Source organism: Oratosquilla oratoria, chromosome 5 (genome assembly GCF_046742065.1).
Source record: "Oratosquilla oratoria isolate Oo_2021 chromosome 5, ASM4674206v1, whole genome shotgun sequence".
NCBI lineage: Eukaryota > Metazoa > Arthropoda > Malacostraca > Stomatopoda > Squillidae > Oratosquilla > Oratosquilla oratoria.
The window spans coordinates 42,374,804-42,394,840 of record NC_134781.1 but is presented as its reverse complement, the minus strand read 5'-3'; the positions used below and the strand labels follow the sequence as shown (position 1 = coordinate 42,394,840).

General features: G+C 36.4%; 1 protein-coding gene across 2 annotated transcripts in view; it reads left to right on the top strand.

Annotated features, from left to right (window-relative positions):
* The window catches only part of LOC143025492 (putative methyltransferase DDB_G0268948), a 126,032-nt gene extending 107,542 nt beyond the window's left edge, over positions 1–18,490 (top strand). Inside the window, exons 7-8 of one of the 2 annotated variants that reach the window (XM_076185234.1) lie at positions 12,284–12,424; positions 18,335–18,490. In XM_076185234.1, the coding sequence (XP_076041349.1) occupies positions 12,284–12,424; positions 18,335–18,353 (160 nt within the window). In that variant the 3' untranslated portion in view covers positions 18,354–18,490. Of the gene's footprint in view, positions 1–12,283; positions 12,425–14,286; positions 16,751–18,334 lie in introns of those variants that run through there. The other variant, XM_076185233.1, reaches the window with a different exon arrangement.
* The last annotated feature ends 1,547 nt before the right edge of the window (positions 18,491–20,037 follow it).

Genomic DNA, 20,037 nt, shown 5'->3' with positions numbered 1-20,037 from the left:
TCTCCTTCTGTCTCATCACTTTAATAACTGAGTCTTCATTATGTTCTTTCAATTGCTGTTTGACTATGTCAGTGAATGAAACCTTATTCCCTTCTTGGGTTGTTCTCCAATTTTTAGCTTCTTTAGCTATTGTGTCTCTGTTTTCATTACTATTCTTCTTCAATTTCTCATTCTCCTCCTTTACATTTCCTAACTGTCTTTTTAGGTCCTCTATTTCTTCAGTTAAGTTTCTGTTTGCCTTCTCTAGTTGTTCTAACCTTTCAATTCTCTGGAAAATGGAGTCAACATTACCTAACTTACGTTCCAAGTCCTCGATCACCTTATCAACTCTCTCCTCTAGTCTTATCAGTCGGGGGGGGGGGGGGTTGTGTCCCCCCCACCCTCTTTAAATCCCTGGAACATATTATCGTCACTTTCTACTGTATTGCTCCTCTCTATACTTCTAATCTTTACATTTTTATTAGACATTTCATCATCGCTCAGTCTCTTGTTTACCTTTCGCTTGTCTGGCTGGGCCAAGTCTACTCCCTCCTCATTTCCTTCCATTTCCCTCAGTAATCCCTCCCCGTTTCCTCTTTCCCTACTTTCCCACTACTCCACGAGCAATTTCCCCCCCACCCTGTAAAAACACTAGGCACTTCTCTTTGCGTTGGGATCCACAGACTTCAGTTTTCTTCAGAACGTCATCCAAGCCGTCCATTCGCTGAAGTGTGTGTGTGTGTGTGTGCGTGCGTTTATGCGTCTGTAAACATGTACAAGTAAGCATGTACGTGCGTGTATCTGTGTTCGTATTTGTGTGTACACGCACGCGCATTCACAACATACACTGGTTGTCTAACACGTGTCTACGTGTATTTACCTAGTTGTATTTACCTAGTTGTATTTTACGGGAAGGGGAGCTATGCTCGTGGGGTCCCGTCTTCATATCTCATTTTATCTAAACTATTTTTAAATTCATGTATTGATTTTGCACACACCACTTTCTCATCTAACTTGTTCCAACTGTCTATTGCTCTGTGAGGAAAGCTGTTCTTTTTAAAATCTCTTCTATAGCTGTCTTTTTTTATTTTCTTTCCGTGTCCTCTTGTATTTCTGTCATCCCATTTTATCAGATTCTCTCTATCAGTAATTTCTATGCCTTTCATGATTCTGTAAATAGCCAGGAACAAGAACCTCATAAGAGAAATTAAGACACGACAAGCGCAGTCATTATCAGACTTATTAGTTGTGTTCCAAACGAAAGAAAAATTACACTTCAACAGGTTAGGGCGGTTATTTGTTTGCGATGGTGCCGCGTGTGTGCGTATGCGTGCCCGACTCGGCGCGAATTTTAAAACGGTTCTCTACATTTGAGATGGTTTTGAAATAAAATCCGCGTATGATTGAATCCGTGTTATTCGAATCCGCGTTATTTGAGGGACCCCTGTACGCTGCAACACTGTGGACACCCAGTACTAAAAAGAATATAAAGAAATTAGAAAGAATCCAAAGAACAATGACAAAGATGGCACCAACATTCTCTAAATTGACATACAAACAAAGATTGTCCAAACTGGAACTACCAACCCTGGAACAAAGAGGAGAAAGAGGAGATCTACTGACCATTTACAGAATTATGAAAGGGATAGAAGTCCTCAACAGAGATGATTGATTAAAATGGGATAAGAAAAAAACAAAACAAAAAACAAAGAAGGATATGAAAGGAAACTCAAAAAAGATAATGATAGAAGAGATCTGAAAAAGAATAGCTTCCCATACAGAGTGGTGGATATCTGGAACAAATTGGATGAGGCAACAGTGTGTGCAAAAATTATACAAGAATTTAAGAACAAATTTGATGCTGAAATATATAGACCTAGTTGTATTTACCTAGTTCTATTTACCTAGTTGTATTATACGGGAAGGGAGCTATGCTAGTGGTGACCCGTCTTTGTATCTTTCAGCAAGTTTTTTCTTAAAATCTTGAATAGTGTTTGCACAGTACTCTATGTGGGAAGCTGTTTTTTCGAACTCTTCTATAGTTATCCTTTTTGAGTTTCTTTTTGTGTCCTCTTGTTTTTCCATTGTTCCATTTTAATAAATCATTCCTATCTAGGATTTCCATTCCTTTCATGATTCTATAAATAGTCAGCAGATCACCTCTTTCTCTTCTTTGTTCCAGTTGATAATTCAAATAAAGACAATCTTTGTTTGTATGTTAATTTGGAGAGAGTTGGTGCCAGCTTTGTCATTGCTCTTTGTATTCTTTCTAATTTCTTTATATTCTTTTTAGTACTGGGTGCCCATAGTGTTGCTGCATACTCCAGTTTTGGTCTTATTAGTGTAACTAATATTTTTAAATAATTTCCTCATCCAAGTAGTCAAATGCCACTTTCATTGACCTTAATAGGTTGAAGGTTTCTCCGACTATTTTATTGATATGTTTGTCCAGTGTCATGTCTTTGCTGATTATTACTCCAAGGTCTCTTTCCGAGTTCACTTTTTTTACTTCTTCACTAATTTGATCATTTTTTGATATTCTATTTTTACTTTTTCCAAATGTCATTATACTACACTTCTTGATATTGAAGTTCACTTCCCACTTTTGAGTCCATTTCCAGATTTTGTCCAGGTCTAACTGTAATGATTCACAATCCTCCTCTGTTCTTACTTTCTTTAGTATTTTTGCATCATCTGCGAAGAAATTCATATAACACTCTACTCCTTCATCCATGTCATTTATATATATGGCAAACATGATTGGAGCCAGTACCGAACCTTGCGGGACACCACTTATCATTTCTTCCCAATTCGAGTATTTGTCTCTAATTACTACCCTCATTTTTCTCCCAGTCAGGAAGTCTTCCATCCATTCCAATAATTTTCCTTTGATGCCACCTATTGATTCTATTTTTCTTATTAGTTTCTTGTGTGGTACTTTATCAAATGCTTTTTGTAGGTCTAGCAAGGCACAGTTTGCCCATCCATCCTTTCTTGTATTATTTCTATTAATCTCGGATAGAAGCAGATCAGGTTTGTTGTATTTACCTAGTTGTATTTTACGGGAAGGGGAGCTATGCTTGTGGTGTCCCATCTCCATATCTCATTTTATCTAGAATCTTTTTAAATTCCTGTATCGTTTTTGCACACACCACATTCTTATCTAGCCTGTTCCAAACGTCTATTATCCTGTGGGGAAAACTTTTTTTTTCTTTTTATTTAAGGTCTTGTGGGAAGTCCTTCCTTACTTAATTATTGTAAATATTTATTGTATATGTATCTCCTTTATTGTATATGTAACACTTCTTTGTTATACATGAGTACTTAATATCAACATGTATTGTATGAGTAAGGTTATTAGTCATTATATTATATAAATGCTCTATACACAATTATATAACCGATTATATATACGTCATTAGGTGTACGCTACAGGCGTATGCGTCTATGCCAATTTTACGTCCCATAGCATTAAGGTAATTAGTATAATGTTACCCTTAACCATTTTGCATGCATATTCCTCATTATATGTAATTGTTCTCTTGTTTCTGTATATTCTTATGTATATACCTAGAGATGTTTGTATGTATTGTTTTGACTAATCTTTTTCCCGCCTGGCAACAATGTATCAGGAAGTAGGGCACAAGCACATCATGATGCCAAGGCTTGGCCCCCAGCATTTGCTGGTGATAGATTGTTTCCGGCCATACTTGTGTGTAGACCTACGCAATAAACTCCTACCAGAAAGTACAGTGTGTTTGGCACTTACCACAGTCTCTTCTATAATTGTCTTTCTTTATTTTCTTTCCATGTCCTCTTGTATCTCTACCATCCCATTTTATTAAATCCCCTCTATCAATAATTTCCATGCCTTTCTTGATTCTATAGATAGTTATCAAGTCTCCTCTCTCTCTTCTTTGCTCCAATGTCTGTAGCTCAAGTTTTGCCAGCCCCTCTTCATATGATAGTTCTGAGAGTGTTGGTGCCAATTTCGTAATTGCTCTTTGTAATCTTTCAAGTTTTGTTATATATTTTTTGTACTTGGTGACCATGTCATCGCTGCATACTCCAATTTTGGTCTTATTAAAGTGACTAGTATTTTCCTCATCATTTCTTCATCTGGGTATGTAAATGCCACTTTGATTGTTCTTAATAGATTATAAGTTTCTCCAAATTTTTTTTTTATATGTTTCTCAGGGGACATATTATTCATAATAATGACTCCAAGGTCCTTCTCTTTTTCCCCTTTTTTAATTTCTTCCTCTCCCAATTTATATGATCCCACTATTCTTTTTTGCTTCTTCCAAATTCCATTATACTACACTTTTTAATATTGAATTCCATCTCCCACTTCCAACTCCATTCCCATACTTTATTGAGATCACTCTGCTGCGCCTCACAATCTTCTTCGGTGTTCACTTTTTTCAACAATTTTGCATCGTCTGCGAAGAAGCTCATATAAATTTCAATTCCTTCATTCATATCATTAATATATAGCAAACATTATTGGAGCCAACACTGTTCCTTGTGGAACTCCACTAATCACTTCATCCCAATTAGAATGTTTGTCTCTTATCACCACTCTCATTTTTCTTTCATGCAAGAAGTCTTCCATCCACTCCAGTAGTTTGCCCTGTATTTCTCCTGCAGTTTCTAATTTCTTTGGCAATTTCTTATGTGGCACCTTATCAAAAGCTTTTTTTAGGTCTAGAAATGTACAATCAGTCCATCCATCTCTTTCTTGTATTATATCTATTAGTCTTGAATAGAAATACATGAAGTTTGTGACACACACGTTGGTCGAAGTGACAGTGAAGTTTAGAACTCCAGGAAAACTTCAAGTTTAATCGATCTCAACAACAAGGGAGTACCTTTGTTGTATTAATAGGGAAGGGGAAAGCTCGCGGTGTAGTGGGAAGGTGAAGAAAAAGTATAGAGGGATTACTGAGGAAAATGGAAGGAAATGAGGAAGGGACGAACGGGCCCCAGATGTTAGAAGGGGTGTAAACAAAAGGGGTGCAGAACACACAGACAAGGAAGAACAAGGAAGCAGAGGTGTCAAAAGTAGAAATATAGATATTAGCATCTCAATGGAAAGAGAAGACAACTGTTTTTATGGATTTAATAAGGGAGGAGGTGACAACCTCCCCCGACTAGTAAATCTAAAAAAAAAAAAAAAAAGGAACGAAGCATGGGAGGTTAGGTTTAACCAATTAACACTAGTTACCCGAAGAGTAAACTGGAAGAACTAAAGAAAGAGAATCAAAACCTAAATATAGAAATAGAAGAATTAAAAAGACAGTTAAAAGAAATAAAAAATAAAAAATGGGAATGAGGAATTAAAGAATAATAATAAAGAGAATAAAGAGTCCATAGCAAAAGAAGTACAGGGTTGGAGAAAAGTTCAAAAGAACAACAAAATTGTATTTAGAGGTATAGTGACACAACAGATGAAAGAACAAACTATGGATACAGTTATTAAAGTGATGAGAGAAAAGGAGAATATAGTAAGAGACTTAGCGGACAAAAGGAAATGTATAATTATATTAGGGATGGAAGAAAAGCATAATCCAAATAGGACCACAAGAGTAAAAGAGGAGAATTGAATTGAATAATTGGGATTTATCTGGCGTCGCAACATCAGTAAAAGAGGAGAAGGAAAAGGTAAACAAGATATTAGAAGTAGCTCAAGAGGATGGACAAGAAACAGGGAAAGAAATTGAAGAAATATATAGAATAAGGAAATACAATACAGATAAGACCAGACCAATTAAGATCAAATTCAGGTCACAAATGACAGCAGAGAATATCTTAGAAAAAACAGGGAAACTAGCAGACAGGGATCAATATAAACAGGTATGGATAAAAAGAGAAATGAATAAAGAGGAAAGAGAGGATGAGAAAACAAAAAAGAATGGAAGCTAAGGGAAAAAAAACAAAACGAGAAAAGAACAGAGTCAGAAAAAGAGAGATTCTATTGGAGAGTAGTGGATATGAAAGTGAGGAAATAGTTCACAGGAGAGAAAAATGGAAAGGAAACAGAAAACACTATGGAAGTAGCAGAAATTTAAAAGTGTCTTACACAAACATAGATGGATTGATAACAGGCTTGAAGGAACTGAATGATTACCTGAAGGAAAAAGAACTGGACTTAATGGGAATTATGGAGACAAAATTGAAAGGTCCACTACCACCCAACAGTGTAGGACATGGTGCATATAATTATTGGATTAGAAACAGAGAGGTAAAACAAGGGGGTGCAGTTATGTTTCTGACTAAGAAGGATATAAATGTGAGGAATGTCACATTTAGAAAGAATAGAGTAGAAATGATTATGATGGAAGTGGAAGACAGGGAAGGGAAGAGCAGGAAGTTTGTAGTAAATTATGTGCTTCCTAAAACGGCTTCGTGGGAAGAGAAAGAACACAAAAATATGTTAGAAGACACAAGGATAACACTAAATAAGATAATGGAAAATGGAGGAAGAATAGTTATAATGGGTGACTTTAATTGCAAAGAAGTCTGCTGGGAAGAGATGACAGTGAAGGGTGGAGATGACCTATGGGGAAATGTACTACTTGATATAATTATAGAACATACAATGACGCAATGGATACACGAGAATACTAGGTATTGAAATGAGGAAGAACCATTGAGACTGGACCTAATAATTACATCAGAACCCGAAATAGTGGACAAGATTGAATGTAAGACACCAATAAGTAAAAGTGACCACATATTGGTTGAGCAAGAACTAAATGGGGAAAAATACACAGAAAAAATTAACAATATAGAAAGGGCAGATTGATGTATGGAATTTTTTTTTTTTTTTAATAAAATAAAAGAATTCTTTCAAAAAGCAGACTGGGAAAGGATACACAAGGAGGAAACAACAGTAGAAGAGAAATGGAATATTTTGACAAAAATCTATAAAGGAATGGAAAAGTATGTTCCAAGACAAAAACAAGAAAAAGGATATGTAAAGTGTTGGTACAACATAAGATGAAGGGAGTTAAAAGACAAAAGGGATAAAGCTTGGATGAAATAGAAAAAAGACAAAAGACCTGAAAAATGGAAAATATATACTGTACTAGTTATAGAAATGAGTATGTACAAGTGTGTAGAGCAGAAAAGAAAAAAATACGAAAAAGATATCATAGAAAAATGTAAAGATCAACCAAAATTATTTTACAGATTTGTAAACAACAAACTGAAAAACAAACAAGAATTAGAGAAACTACAACAAGGAGGAGTTGAATACACAGAGGAAATAGAAATGGCCGAAATTATGAACAAGCATTTTAAATCAGTCTTTACGAGGGAGAACATACAACCTAGAGATATCGAGTGGGAGGAGAAAGTCCCCCCTATGAAAGAGATAGAAGTAACAAGGAATGAAATAATGAATCACTTGAGTAATCTCAATGTCAGATAATCGCATGGACCAGATGAAAGGGCAAACTGGATTTTGAGAAAATGCAGGAATGAGCTAACAAACAAAATACATAGTCTAATAAGCAGTTCGTTCAAAGAAGGAAAAGTTCCAGAAAATTGGAAAAGATCAAATATAGTACCAATATATAAAGGGGAAACAAGGAAGACCCTACTAACTATAGATCGGTCTCTCTTACAAGTATGATAGCTAAAATTTGTGAATGAATGATCAAAATTAGATGAGTAAAGCAATTGAAAAAAACATACTAAATCCAAGGCAATTTGGATTTAGACAAGGATGATCATGCGTTACAAACTTAATGTGTTTCTATTCAAGGCTAATAGATGTAATACAAGAAAGAGATGGATGGGCTGATTGTGCATTTCTAGACCTGAAAAAAGCTTTTGATAAGGTGCCACATAAGAAATTGCCAAAGAAATTAGAAACTGCAGGAGGAATACAGGACAAACTGCTGAAGTGGATGAAAGACTTATTACATGAAAAAAAAATGAGAATGGTGATAAGAGACAAACATTCTAATTGGGATGAAGTGATTAGTGGAATTCCACAAGGAACAGTTCTGGCACCAATAATGTTTGCTATATATATTAATGATATGGATAAAGGAATTTAAAGTTATATGAGCTTCTTTATGGACGATGCAAAACTGTTGAAAAAAGTGAACAATATAGAAGATAGTGAGTTCCTACAGAGTGATCTCAGTAAAGTATGGGAATGGAGTAGGAAGTGGGAGATGAAATTCAATATTAAGAAGTATAGTATAATGGAATTTGGAAGAAGCAAAAAAAGAATAGTGGGATCATATAAATTGGGAGAGGAAGAAATTAAAAAAGTAGAAAATGAGAAGGACCTGGGAGTCATTATTATGAATAATATGTCCCCTGAGAAACATATAAACAAAATTTTTGGAGAAACTTATAATTTAATAAGAACAATCAAAGTGGCATTTACATACCTGGACAAAGAAATGGTGAGGAAAATACTAGTCACTTTAATAAGACCAAGATTGGAGTATGCAGCGACGACGTGGTCACCAAGTACAAAAAAATGGATAAGAAAACTTGAAAGAATACAAAGAGTAATTACGAAATTGGCACCAACACTCTCAGAACTATCATATGAAGAGAGACTAGCAAAATTTGAGCTACAGACATTAGAGCAAAGAAGACAGAGAGGAGACTTGATAACTATCCATAGAATCATGAAAGGCATAGAAACTATTGATAGAGAGGATCTAATAAAATGGGATAGTAGAGATAAAAAAGGACACGGAAAGAAAATCAAGAAAGACGGTTATAGAAGAGACCTAAAAATGAACAGCTTTCCCAATAGACGTTTGGAACAAGTTAGATGAGAATGTGGTGTGTACAAAAACGATACACAAATTTAAAAACAGTCTAGATAAAACGAGATATGAAGATGGGACACCACGAGCATAGCTCCCCTTCCTGTAAAATACAACTAGGTATATACATGATCTTCCTTGTTTAAATCCAAATTTATTTGGATTCAGTATAGTCTTTTCTTCTTCATGTTTAACCCATCTACTTTTGATAACTTTTTCACATATTTTTGCTACTGTGCTTGTTAGGGAGACCAATTTGTTGTTGGTTGGATCTTCCTTGTTTCCTCCTTTATATATTGGTACAATATTTGCATTTTTCCAGTCCTGTGGTACCTTTCCTTCTTTGAGTGAGTATTTAACTATATTGTCTATTTTCTCCGTCAACTCCTATATGCATTCTTTCAATATCCAATTCGCAATTCCATCTGGACCATGTGATTTTCTGACATCAATGTATTTTATATGGTCTCTGATTTCCTTCTGTGTTACAGTTATTTCCTTCATGGGGGGGGGGGGGCTCTCTATTCCCTCACAGTTAGGTGAGTTTTCAATTGTGAATACCAATTTGAAATGATTGCTCATAATTTCAGCCATTTCTAGTTCTTCTGTATATTCATAATTTCCCTGGCACAACTTTTTAATTTATCTTTTTATTTATCTATTTTTTAGTTTACCATTTACATACCTGTAAAATAATTTAGGGTTCCTTGCATTTTTCTATTATGTCTCTTTCATAGTTTCTCTTTTCATCTCTGCATATTTTTACATAATCATTTCTTAGTTTGATGTATGTTTGCCATTGACTCATTTTTTTGTTTTTTCCCATCTTTTCCAAGCTTTTGTTGTACCAGCTTTTTATGTATACTCTTTCTTGCTTTTGTTGTGGTACATATTTGTTCACTCCCTTATTATAATTTTCTTTTAGTATATTCCATTTCTCTTCCATCCTTGCTTCTTCATTTAAGAATTTTTCCCAGTTTGTATTATAGAAGAATTTTTTGAGTTTCTCAAAATTTGTTTTGTTGTACATTAGTCTTCCTTTCCTATGTTTCTCATTTCTTCTTAAGTCCATTTGCTCTTTTAGTTTGAATTAAATTAGTACATGGTCACTCTTTCGTGTTGAAGTTTTGTAATAAATTCTGTCCACAATTTCAGATTCTGACATAGGTATTAAATCCACTCTCGATGGTTCCTCATTGTCTCTGTATCTGGTATTTTCTTTTATCCACTGAGTCATTGTGTATTCAGTGGTCATATTGAGTAGTATGTTGCCCCAGAGGTCTTCTCCACCCTTCATTGTCATTTCTTCCCAACATATTTTTGAATTAAAATCACCCATAATGACTATATTTCCTCTTTCTTTCAGTATAGTAGTTAGTTTATATTTTGTATCTTCCAGCATTTTGGAATGATCACTTTCTGTCCAGGACTGTGTTTTGGGGGGCACATATACTACTACAAATTTATCTTTGTCCTAGTCAAAGATAAATTTCCCCCACCCTGTTTTTCCTTTCTATTCTTCATCCAACAGTTGTATAGACCTTGTCCCACAGTATTTGGTGGTAGAGTACTTTTTAATTTAGTTCCTACTATTCCCATTATGTCTGGTTTTTCTAATGCCAGATAGTCATTTAATTTATTCGGTCCTGAAATCATTCCATCTATGCTGGTATAGGCTAACTTTAATATTTTTCCTTTCTTATCTTTTTCTGTCTGCTTTGTTTTCTTTTTCTTGATATACCATTTTCTCAGTCTCAGGTCCACCACTCTCCAAAAAATTATTTTCAGTCACAATTCTCTTTTAATTTTTTTCATTTGCTTCATTTCTAAGTTCCTTTTCTTTCTCTTTTCTTTCATCACTCATTTCTTTTTTATCCATCCATTTTTGTAATGTTCATTATTTGCTAGTTTTGTTCTAGATAGTGCTTCCTCTGCAATCATTTGTGACCTAAGTTTTACTTTTAGTGTCCTATATTGTTTTTCTTTTGAGTATCTTCCTACTCTATATGTCCCCACAATTTCTTTATTTATACCTTGTCCTTCCGCTTGAATCTCTTTCAGAATTTCTTTAGCGATCTCTTTCTCTTTCTCTCTTTGATATCTAGGAACATCATTATTCTTTAATACCATAGATTACAATGCATTTTTTTTTTTTTATCCAGTGTCCCTAACTAAATTACCTTTCTCTTTAATTACTTGGATTACCATTTCCTTAGCATTTTCCTTGACCTGTTGCTCCACTATTTCTTTAAAAGATAAATATTTACTTTCCTGTTCTAATTTCCACTGTTTCTTTATTTCTTGGAAGTAATTTTCTTTGATCTTCTCTTCCACTTTCTCGGTCACTGCCTGCATTTGATCCTTCATCTCTTTCTTTAATGACTCATTCCTATTCTTATCTTCATTTTTCAATCTTTCATTCTCTCCCCTTATTCTATTTAGTTCCTTTTTTAACTCATCTATTTCCCTGTTATTTTCTTCATTGGCCCTCCTTAATAGGGCTACCTCTTTGTACATAATTCTATATTCACTTTTGAGTTTGATTATTTAATTTAACCAGTCATTGATTTCCCTATTTCTCATTATATTTTTAAACCTAGATTCTCTTTCCATTTCTTTTCCTCTATACATAATTCCACTCTCTCTGTCAAAACCGGAAAATAATTTTTTTCAATCCTTTGGTACATTTTCAGTGTTTCTTTCAGGCATGTCCTTTTTGGGATCACTCCCAAAGGCAATTCAACCCTACTTACGTCCATGCATCTTTTTGTTGGTTCTTTGTCCCCTGGGTTTCCATTTTTTCCTTCCATTTTTTTGAGTAACTGACCATGAAAAAGAAATAATAGATAGAAAATAAAGACACAAAGATGGTTACATTATTGGTCACTTGTAGTATACTTCTCCCTTCTTGTTTTTGTAAACAACTAGGTAGGGTTGGTTCCAAATTAGTCAGTCGGCAAAGCGTTGCTTAGTGCTTCGGAGCTTGTTTTCTGTACATATTACTTCAACCAGTGCTGGTGGTGTGTCCTCAGACAGGCCATGGTGTTAATACCAAAACTACAAGACAAGACCTCATGAGAACCACATCAGCACACCTGCACTCATGGCATCATCCAGTTTTAAAACTGTACTAACTCTGAACAAGCCTGGCCATAGATTCAAACTGCCCCAGATGGAACCATCATATAGAGGACACAGAACACCTCATACAACAATGCCCCACACTACCAGTCCTGAGATGACAATACAATATATCTTCCCTCAATGATTTATGGTTCTACCCAGAGGGAAGTTAATGCTGGTTACCAGAAGGCTGCAGGTTTTCTGCAAGAGAGGCCAGGGGCAATGCATTGACTGATTATTTAACATATAAAATGAAGATGAACAAAAAAGTAATCCTATCGTAATTAGCTCATCTTTCATATTTTCTTTTACTCTATTCATAAACTCAGAACATGGTGTTAGTATGAATATTAACCCCCCTACCTCTTACTTTGTGACAGAAATGAGACTTTGTATGCAGAGCACCAAGCCACAGTAGCTGATTTCGTGGGATATATTAGTTCCTGGTCATCCTTCCAGAATTTCCAAACTCAGCATGGACAGGAAGCAGCTTATGATATACTCAACACTTTTGAGACGAAGTAAGGGAATTAGTATATCGAAATCAATTGAACATATGAAATTTATGGCAGACATAAGCTTTCTATTTATTTTTTTTTTAACTTATTTCACTCAAAATCCATAGATTTAAGGCATAAATTTATTAGTATAATAACCTAAGTTAGTGTATTTAGGAATAACTGTATGCTACTTTGTACCATGTGAAACATTAGTACCTGGTACCAACAATAGGTACCTGTATGTGGTGGTCCTGTAACATGTACAGCAGAGAATCACCTTCCTGCCATCCATCTTCAGAACTCACCAACAACCTTGTTTCTAATTGAAGGTGTAGCCCTGAAGGGCTGACACTCGGTCTCTGAACTGGGCCCATGATCTCTCTATATTAGCTCTGACTAGTCAGTATTTCCTTCACCTTTTCTCACAAAAAATTGACAGCTGGTAACTACCCCCTTCCTGTTACTACTGTAAGTCAAAGACATAGAAATAGTCCCATACTAGTCAGGGCCCTGACATGGGTAAGTGCTGCCACCTCAGGGCAAGTCGAAAAGTTCCGCCACCCCCCCAACACACCACCACTACCACCACCTTCCACATCTGATGGTCACTAGCATGATTCACATGTAACATTCATCCACAAAACAACATTTATACACACATCATTCATACACACAACTCATGATATATAAATCATGCATTAAAAGTACATTAGGGGGAATTTGCTTTACATTCTTTTCACAATTTCACAAAAAAAAAAAAAAAGTGTTGCCCCGGGGCATTGGCCCCCCCTGCCCCTCCCCTTGTCGTAGCCCTGATACTAGTACAGCAAATAACAGGCCAACATTTCTTGCTCGAGAGATGTATGACCCAGAGGACAGTTGTCAGTTGCTGTAGAGTTTTTAGTTGGTGAGATTTAATCTACCAGGGTAACAAACATTAGCACTGTAACTGCTAGTTCATGTAGACTTTAAAAAATGTGTTCTTGTGATAATGTACTACTTGGCTTGGAAAGTTATGATAATCACATGTACGCATGCTCACTATATATCTATATACCAAGAGTTTTTTTCCACTTGTAAGGGAGGTAGAAGTCAGAGGCATGTACATATTCCTGTCCATTTCACTCCCCTCCACCACCCTTTCTACCCCTCCCATCTCATTTCCTCATGCATGATAAGTCATCTCTGCATCTACCAACTGCCCTGGGTCAAATGTAGTGGAGCAAGACACAGTAAATCCACAGCAAGGCTACTTCAGTTAATTGGTGAACTCCCCTCTCCATCCCCTCATTTACCTAATTGTAGTATAAAGGAAAGGAGTAATGCTTGTTGGGTCCCATCTTCCATTCTCTAATTTTCTAACATACTCAAATTCATGTACAGTTCCAATTTAACCTGTATCTTTGATTTCCAGTTATAATTATATTTGAACTCATGTATTGTTTGAGCTTGGGCTATGTCAACTAAGCTATTTCACATATTTATACATCTATATGGAAAACTATTTCTTTACATCGTTTCAACAGGTGGTCTCTCTTAATTTACTTCCATGACCTCTTAAAGCCTTCTCATCTTTAATAAGGAGATCTGTTCTATCAATGCAATCTATCTCCTTTAGTGACTTGAACACTACAATATCAATGAGTATATGTATATATATATTATATATATATATATATATATATATATGTATATATATATATATATATATATATATATATATATATATTATATATATATACATATATATATATATTTATATATATATATATATATATATATATATATATATATATATATATATATATATATATATATATATATATATATAAATTGTAATAAAAAAATTGTTATACACCCTGCTACCCTTCCATACCCAACAGGTTTATGAATGAGCTTGGTGTGAACACCTCCAGTGCAGATACTGAACTGACATTGCGTACCAACTACTTTCTGCAATTAGGACGAAAGCCTACGACCACTACTAAAAGAGGAAATAGTCCAGTAGAAAAACAAACTAATTTAACACACTGATCAAAGAAGACAGATTGGACCTCTATGTACATAATTTCTTTTCAATTAGATAATTTCTCCAATAATTTTGTCTGGTATGATAAATTGGGAGCTTCAGTTCATGTATTTTATCATTCTTCTTGAATGCATTGCAACTGTCTTAAAAAAAGAGTAGATAATTAATTCTTTAATGATTTTGGAAATGGTCTTTATGTTTTCTTCTTGGACTTAGCAATTCTATTTTGTTATAATATAATTTTATATGAGAAATCCATTGCTCAGGTAGATTGTACAATGAACATGAATAAAGTAATTTTCAATTATTAACTATATCTTTATTTGCACTCAGCTTTTATCATGAGAAATCACTTGTACAATGTTCTTGGAAATATAATGTATCCCCACGTATCTTTCTCCCCATCTCCATTAGGGACCTGCAAAGGGCTGCTACTGAAGGGATTGGGCATGAGGGTTTTTTATAAAGGTATGGATAGGTTAGGAATCAGGGATTAAAATTAGGAATGTGGGTGATATTATCTAAAAAAGTGGCAAGACTTGGACTAACAGCTACATGAAATGAGAAATGATTCCACTCTAGTATGCTGTGGAGGACAAATGAGTACTTACATCTGTTGTCTGTATTTATTTACCTAGTTGTATTTTACGGGATAAGAGCTATGCTCGTAGTGACCTGTTTTCGTATCTCTCCACATCCAGTTTATTCTTAAGATCGTATATAGTTTTGGCATTCACTGTTTCTCTGTTCAGTTTGTTCCAGACAGCAATCACTCTATGTGGGAAGCTATTCTTTTTCAGGTCTCTTCTATAAGTGTTCTTCTTTAGTTTTTTTTCATGTCCTCTTGTTTCTCTTCTGTCCCACTTTAATAAGTCATCTCTATCGAGGATTTCCATCCCTTTCATAATTCTGTAATTGGTCAATAAATCACCTCTTTCTCTTCTCTGTTCCAGTGTTGACAGATGTAATTTCTCCAATCTTTGTTCATATGTCAGATTTGACAGTGTAGGTGCCATTTTTGTCGCTACTCTTTGGATTATTTCTACCTATGTTCTTCTTTGTGCTGGGTGCCAACAATGTTGTGGCATATTCCTGTTTAGGTCTTATCGGTGTAACCACTATTTTTTTAACCATCTTCTCATCTATGTAGTCAAAGGCTACTTTCATTGATCTTAGTAAGAAAAAGTATATCCAAATAATTTATTGATGTGTTTATCAGGTGTCAAGTCGCTTGAGATGATTACTCCTAGGTCTCTTTCTGAATTGACTTTTTTAACTTCTTTGTTTCCAATTTTGTATTGACCCGATACTCTATTTTTGCTTTTTCCAAATTCCATTATGCTATATTTCTTGATGTTGAAGTTCATCTCATATTTGTGACTCCATTCCCATATTTTGTCTAGGTCTTCTTGTAGTAATCTACAATCTTCTTCCGTTTTTACTCTCTTGAGTAATTTGGCATCATCAGCTAAGAAGTTCATGTAACAATTTACTCCCACATCCATATCATTTATATATATGGCAAACATTAAAGAAGCCAATGCAGAGCCTTGCGGGATGCCACTTTTCACATTTTCCCAGTTCGAATTTTTGTCTCTAAGTACCACTCTCATTTTTCTTCCAGTTAGGAAATCCTTCATCCATTCCAGCAGCTTACCTTGTATTCCTCCTATTATTTCAATTTTGTTTATTAATTTTTTTATGTGGTACCTTATCAAATGCCTTCTGCAAATCCAAGAAGGTGCAATCTACCCAGCCATCTCTTTCTTGTATTATCTCAATTAATCTCGAGTAAAAGCAAATTAGGTTTGTGGTACACGATCTTCCACTTCTAAAGCCAAATTGTTTAGGGTTTATTATTTTATTTTCTTCCAAGTGTTTGGTCCATTTATTTCTGATGACTTTTTCACATATTTTTGCTACTGTGCTTGTAAGGGATACCGGTCTGAAATTTGTAGGATCTTCCCTATTTCCTCCTTTGTATATTGGTACTATGTTTGCATCTTTCCAATCTTGCGGTACCTTTCCTTCTTTGAGTGAGGAGTCTATTATCTTGTATAGTTTGTCTGTCAGTTCGTCTATACACTCTTTCAGTATCCAATTTGCAATTCCGTCTGGTCCATGCGATTTCCTGACATCTAGGTTTTTCTATTTGACCTCTTATTTCTTTTTGTGTTATCTTTCTTTCATTTTGGGTGATTTTCCTTGTTTTCTATCTTCCCAAAATTGTGAGCTCTCAATTGTAAAAACTGACCTGAAATGTCTGATCATGACTTCTGCCATTTCTGTATCATATTCTTTATCTCCTTTATGCAATTTCACTATTTCATGTTTATCCTTTAGTTTTTCATTGATATATCTGCAAAAGAGATTAGGTTGATCCTTACATTTGTCTATATTTTGTCATAATTTCTTCTTTCTTTCCTGCATATATTCACATATTCGTTCCTAAGTTTTATATATGTTTGCCATTTGGATGTTTTTTTTTTGTTTTTTTTTGTTTTTCTCCATTTTTCCAGGCTTTGTCTCTTCTGTCTCTAGCCTCACTGCACCTTTTGTTATAACAACACTTTATATAAATCTCTTTTTGTTTCTTTTTTGGTACATATTTGTCAATTCCTTCCATGTACTTTTCTTTGAATATATTTCATTTGTCTTCCATCTTTGTTTCTTCTTTAGAGAATTTATCCCAGTTAGTGTTTTGGAAATTTTTTCTTAGTTTTTTAAAATCCGTTTTGTTGTACACTAATCTTCCTTCTCTATGCTTATTATTCCTGTTCTGTTCTTTTAATTCAAACTCTAATAGTATATGGTTACGCTTTCCAATTGGTGTTTTGTACTCCATTTTGTTCACAATATCTGGTTCAGATGTTGATATTAAGTCTAGTTTCGATGGTTCCTCATTATTTCTATATTTAGTATTTTCCTTAACCCATTGTGTTAGGGTGTATTCGATGGTCATATCTAGTAGAATGTTGCTCCAAAGTTCATCTCCCACTTTTACTATCATTTGTTCCCAGATTATATCCTTTGCATTAAAATCGCCCATAATCACTATGTTTCCATCCTCGTATAGCAACTCATTTAGCACATTCATTGTGTCTTCCAGTAATTTAGAATGTTTGCTATCCGACCAAGCCTGTGTTTTTGGTAGTACATACACTGCTACAAATTTTCTGCCTTCCCTTTGTTTACAATTTTGATCATAATTAATTCTGTATTGCCTTAGCCTTCATAAATCTTTGTCACATTTTGACCCTTTTTGGTCAATATCATGACACCTCCCTGCTTGTCTGTTCTATTTTTCACCCAGTGGTTGTATAGACCTTGCCCCACTATGCTTGTTGATACTTTATATTTCCTTTCAGTTTTGTCTCCACAATTCCCATGATGTCAGGTTTTTCCATTCCTAGATAGTCATTTAGTTAATTGATTCTAGAGATCATGCCGACGATATTTGTGTATGTCACCTTTAGATTCCTAGTATCCTTCCTTTTTTGGTCTAAGTTTCCATGTTTTTGATGTACCATTTTTTCAGTCTCGAGTCCAGCACTCTTAAAAAAAAACTCGTTTTTTCCGTCTCTGTTCTTTTTTAATTTCTGCCATTGGCTTCAATTCTGAGAGCTTTGTCTTCCTCTTTTTCCTCATCACTAATTTCCTTTTGTATCCATATATATTTTAATTTCTCGAAGCCCTTCCTTACTTAATTATTGTATATATTTATTGTATATGTATCTCCTTTATTGTATATGTAACAGTTCTTTATTATACATGAGTATGTAATATCAACATATATTTATTGTAAATGTTTTGTATAAGTAAGCCTGTAGTAGTTTTAGTTCGGAACAACGGCAGGACAAATGGAAATCAACACAAAATATCTAATCTCTTTTGGTAATTAGCCACAAGGTGCGACACTAGAAGTGTCACATGAGAAATATAGGTGAAGCTCGGACTAAGGCCACAACTTAGTGGAGCTTATGGTTGTAGCTGGACGTGGAGCGTTTGGTGCCAAGGAACCTGAGGAGGCTGGACCATAGGTTAGATAGATTCGAACTGAGGGCTCCTATCGGTGACAATGGTGTGAGGTGCGCCGAATCTGGATACCCAACCGGAGAGGAAAGCACGGGCGGTCGTCTCGGCGGATATATCCGGAAGGGGGATCGCTCCTGGCCACCTGGTGTACCTGTCGATACACGTAAGGAGGTAACGCATGCCACGAGAAGGCGGAAGGGGGCCCACAATGTCCACATGGACTGACTGGAAACGTGCTGTGGGTGTAGGAAAACGCTGGAGTGGTGCGTGGACGTGGCGCGTAACCTTGGCCGTCTGGCAGGGGAGGCAGGTCCGGGTCCATTGTCTGACATCCTTGTTGATGGCTGGCCAGACGACTCGATCCGTGATGAGGCGTTGTGTCGCGCGGATGCCCGGATGACTGTGGTCATGGAAGGAGGAGAAGACGCCCTTACGGTGGCAGGCGGGGATGTACGGGCGGGGTTTGCCTGTAGAGACGTCACACCACAATGGTACGGGGTTGTTAGGAAGCTGTCTTAACTGTAAGGATGAGGTGTCGTGTATACGTAGGAGGCGGAGTTCACTGTCGTTATTCTGAGATGCGGCGATGCGTGAGTAGTCTATGTTGTGGTCAGGGAGGATGCTGGAGGTGATTCTAGATAAGGCGTCGGCCACTTGGTTATCCTCTCCCTTGATATACTCAATTCGAGTATCAAATTGGGAGAGGAATGACAGCTGCCGGGAGACTCTTGGGGAGTGATGGTCGGAGACCCTGTCTAGGGCATGGGCGAGTGGCTTGTGGTCTGTAAAGATGAAAGGCCGGCCTTCAAGGAAGTAAAGGAAGTGCTTGACGGCCGAGACTATGACTAGCAGTTCCCTGTCAAAGGCGCTGTAGCGAATTTGAGGAGGGTCCAGACGTTTGGAGAAAAAGGCGATAGGCTGGAGCTGGCCGTTGATCTTCTGTTGGAGGACGGCGCCAATTGCTGAGGAGGAGGCATCGGTGGTAAGGAATGTGGGGCGTGAGCTACCGGGTAGGACAAGCGGGCGGCCTCAGCGATTGCCGCCTTGACTTTTCCGAATGCTTGGGTCGCTTCGGAAGACCACTTCACAGGTCGTTCAAGGGAGCGAGTTTTGCAGCTGCGTCGGGGACGAATCTATGGTAATAATTGACGATTCCTAGGAATCGTCGGAGCATTCTGATGGATGTTGGCTGTGGGAAGTCTTTTATGGTGTCGATTTTTTGAGGGAGAGGATACAGGCCTGCCGTTGAGATACGGTGTCCGAGGAAGTCGAGAGATGAAACTCCGAGGAGACACTTGGACGGGTGTACCCGGAGGCCATAATCTTGGAGGCGGCGGAAGAGGAGGCGGAGGTGTTGGCGGTGCTGGTTGTGAGTATCGGAGGCTATGAGGACGTCGTCGATGTAAACGGCGATGAAGTCGAAGTCTCTCAGGGCATGGTCTATGAACCTCTGGAACGTCTGGAGTTCCAGGACGCTGTGGTGGCTGCCGTACGTTGCGATGGGCGTACCGTTGGCTGCAAGCAGGTCGTAGATGGCCAACGTGTACCGTGGTTGGGTTCTTCCGTCGGG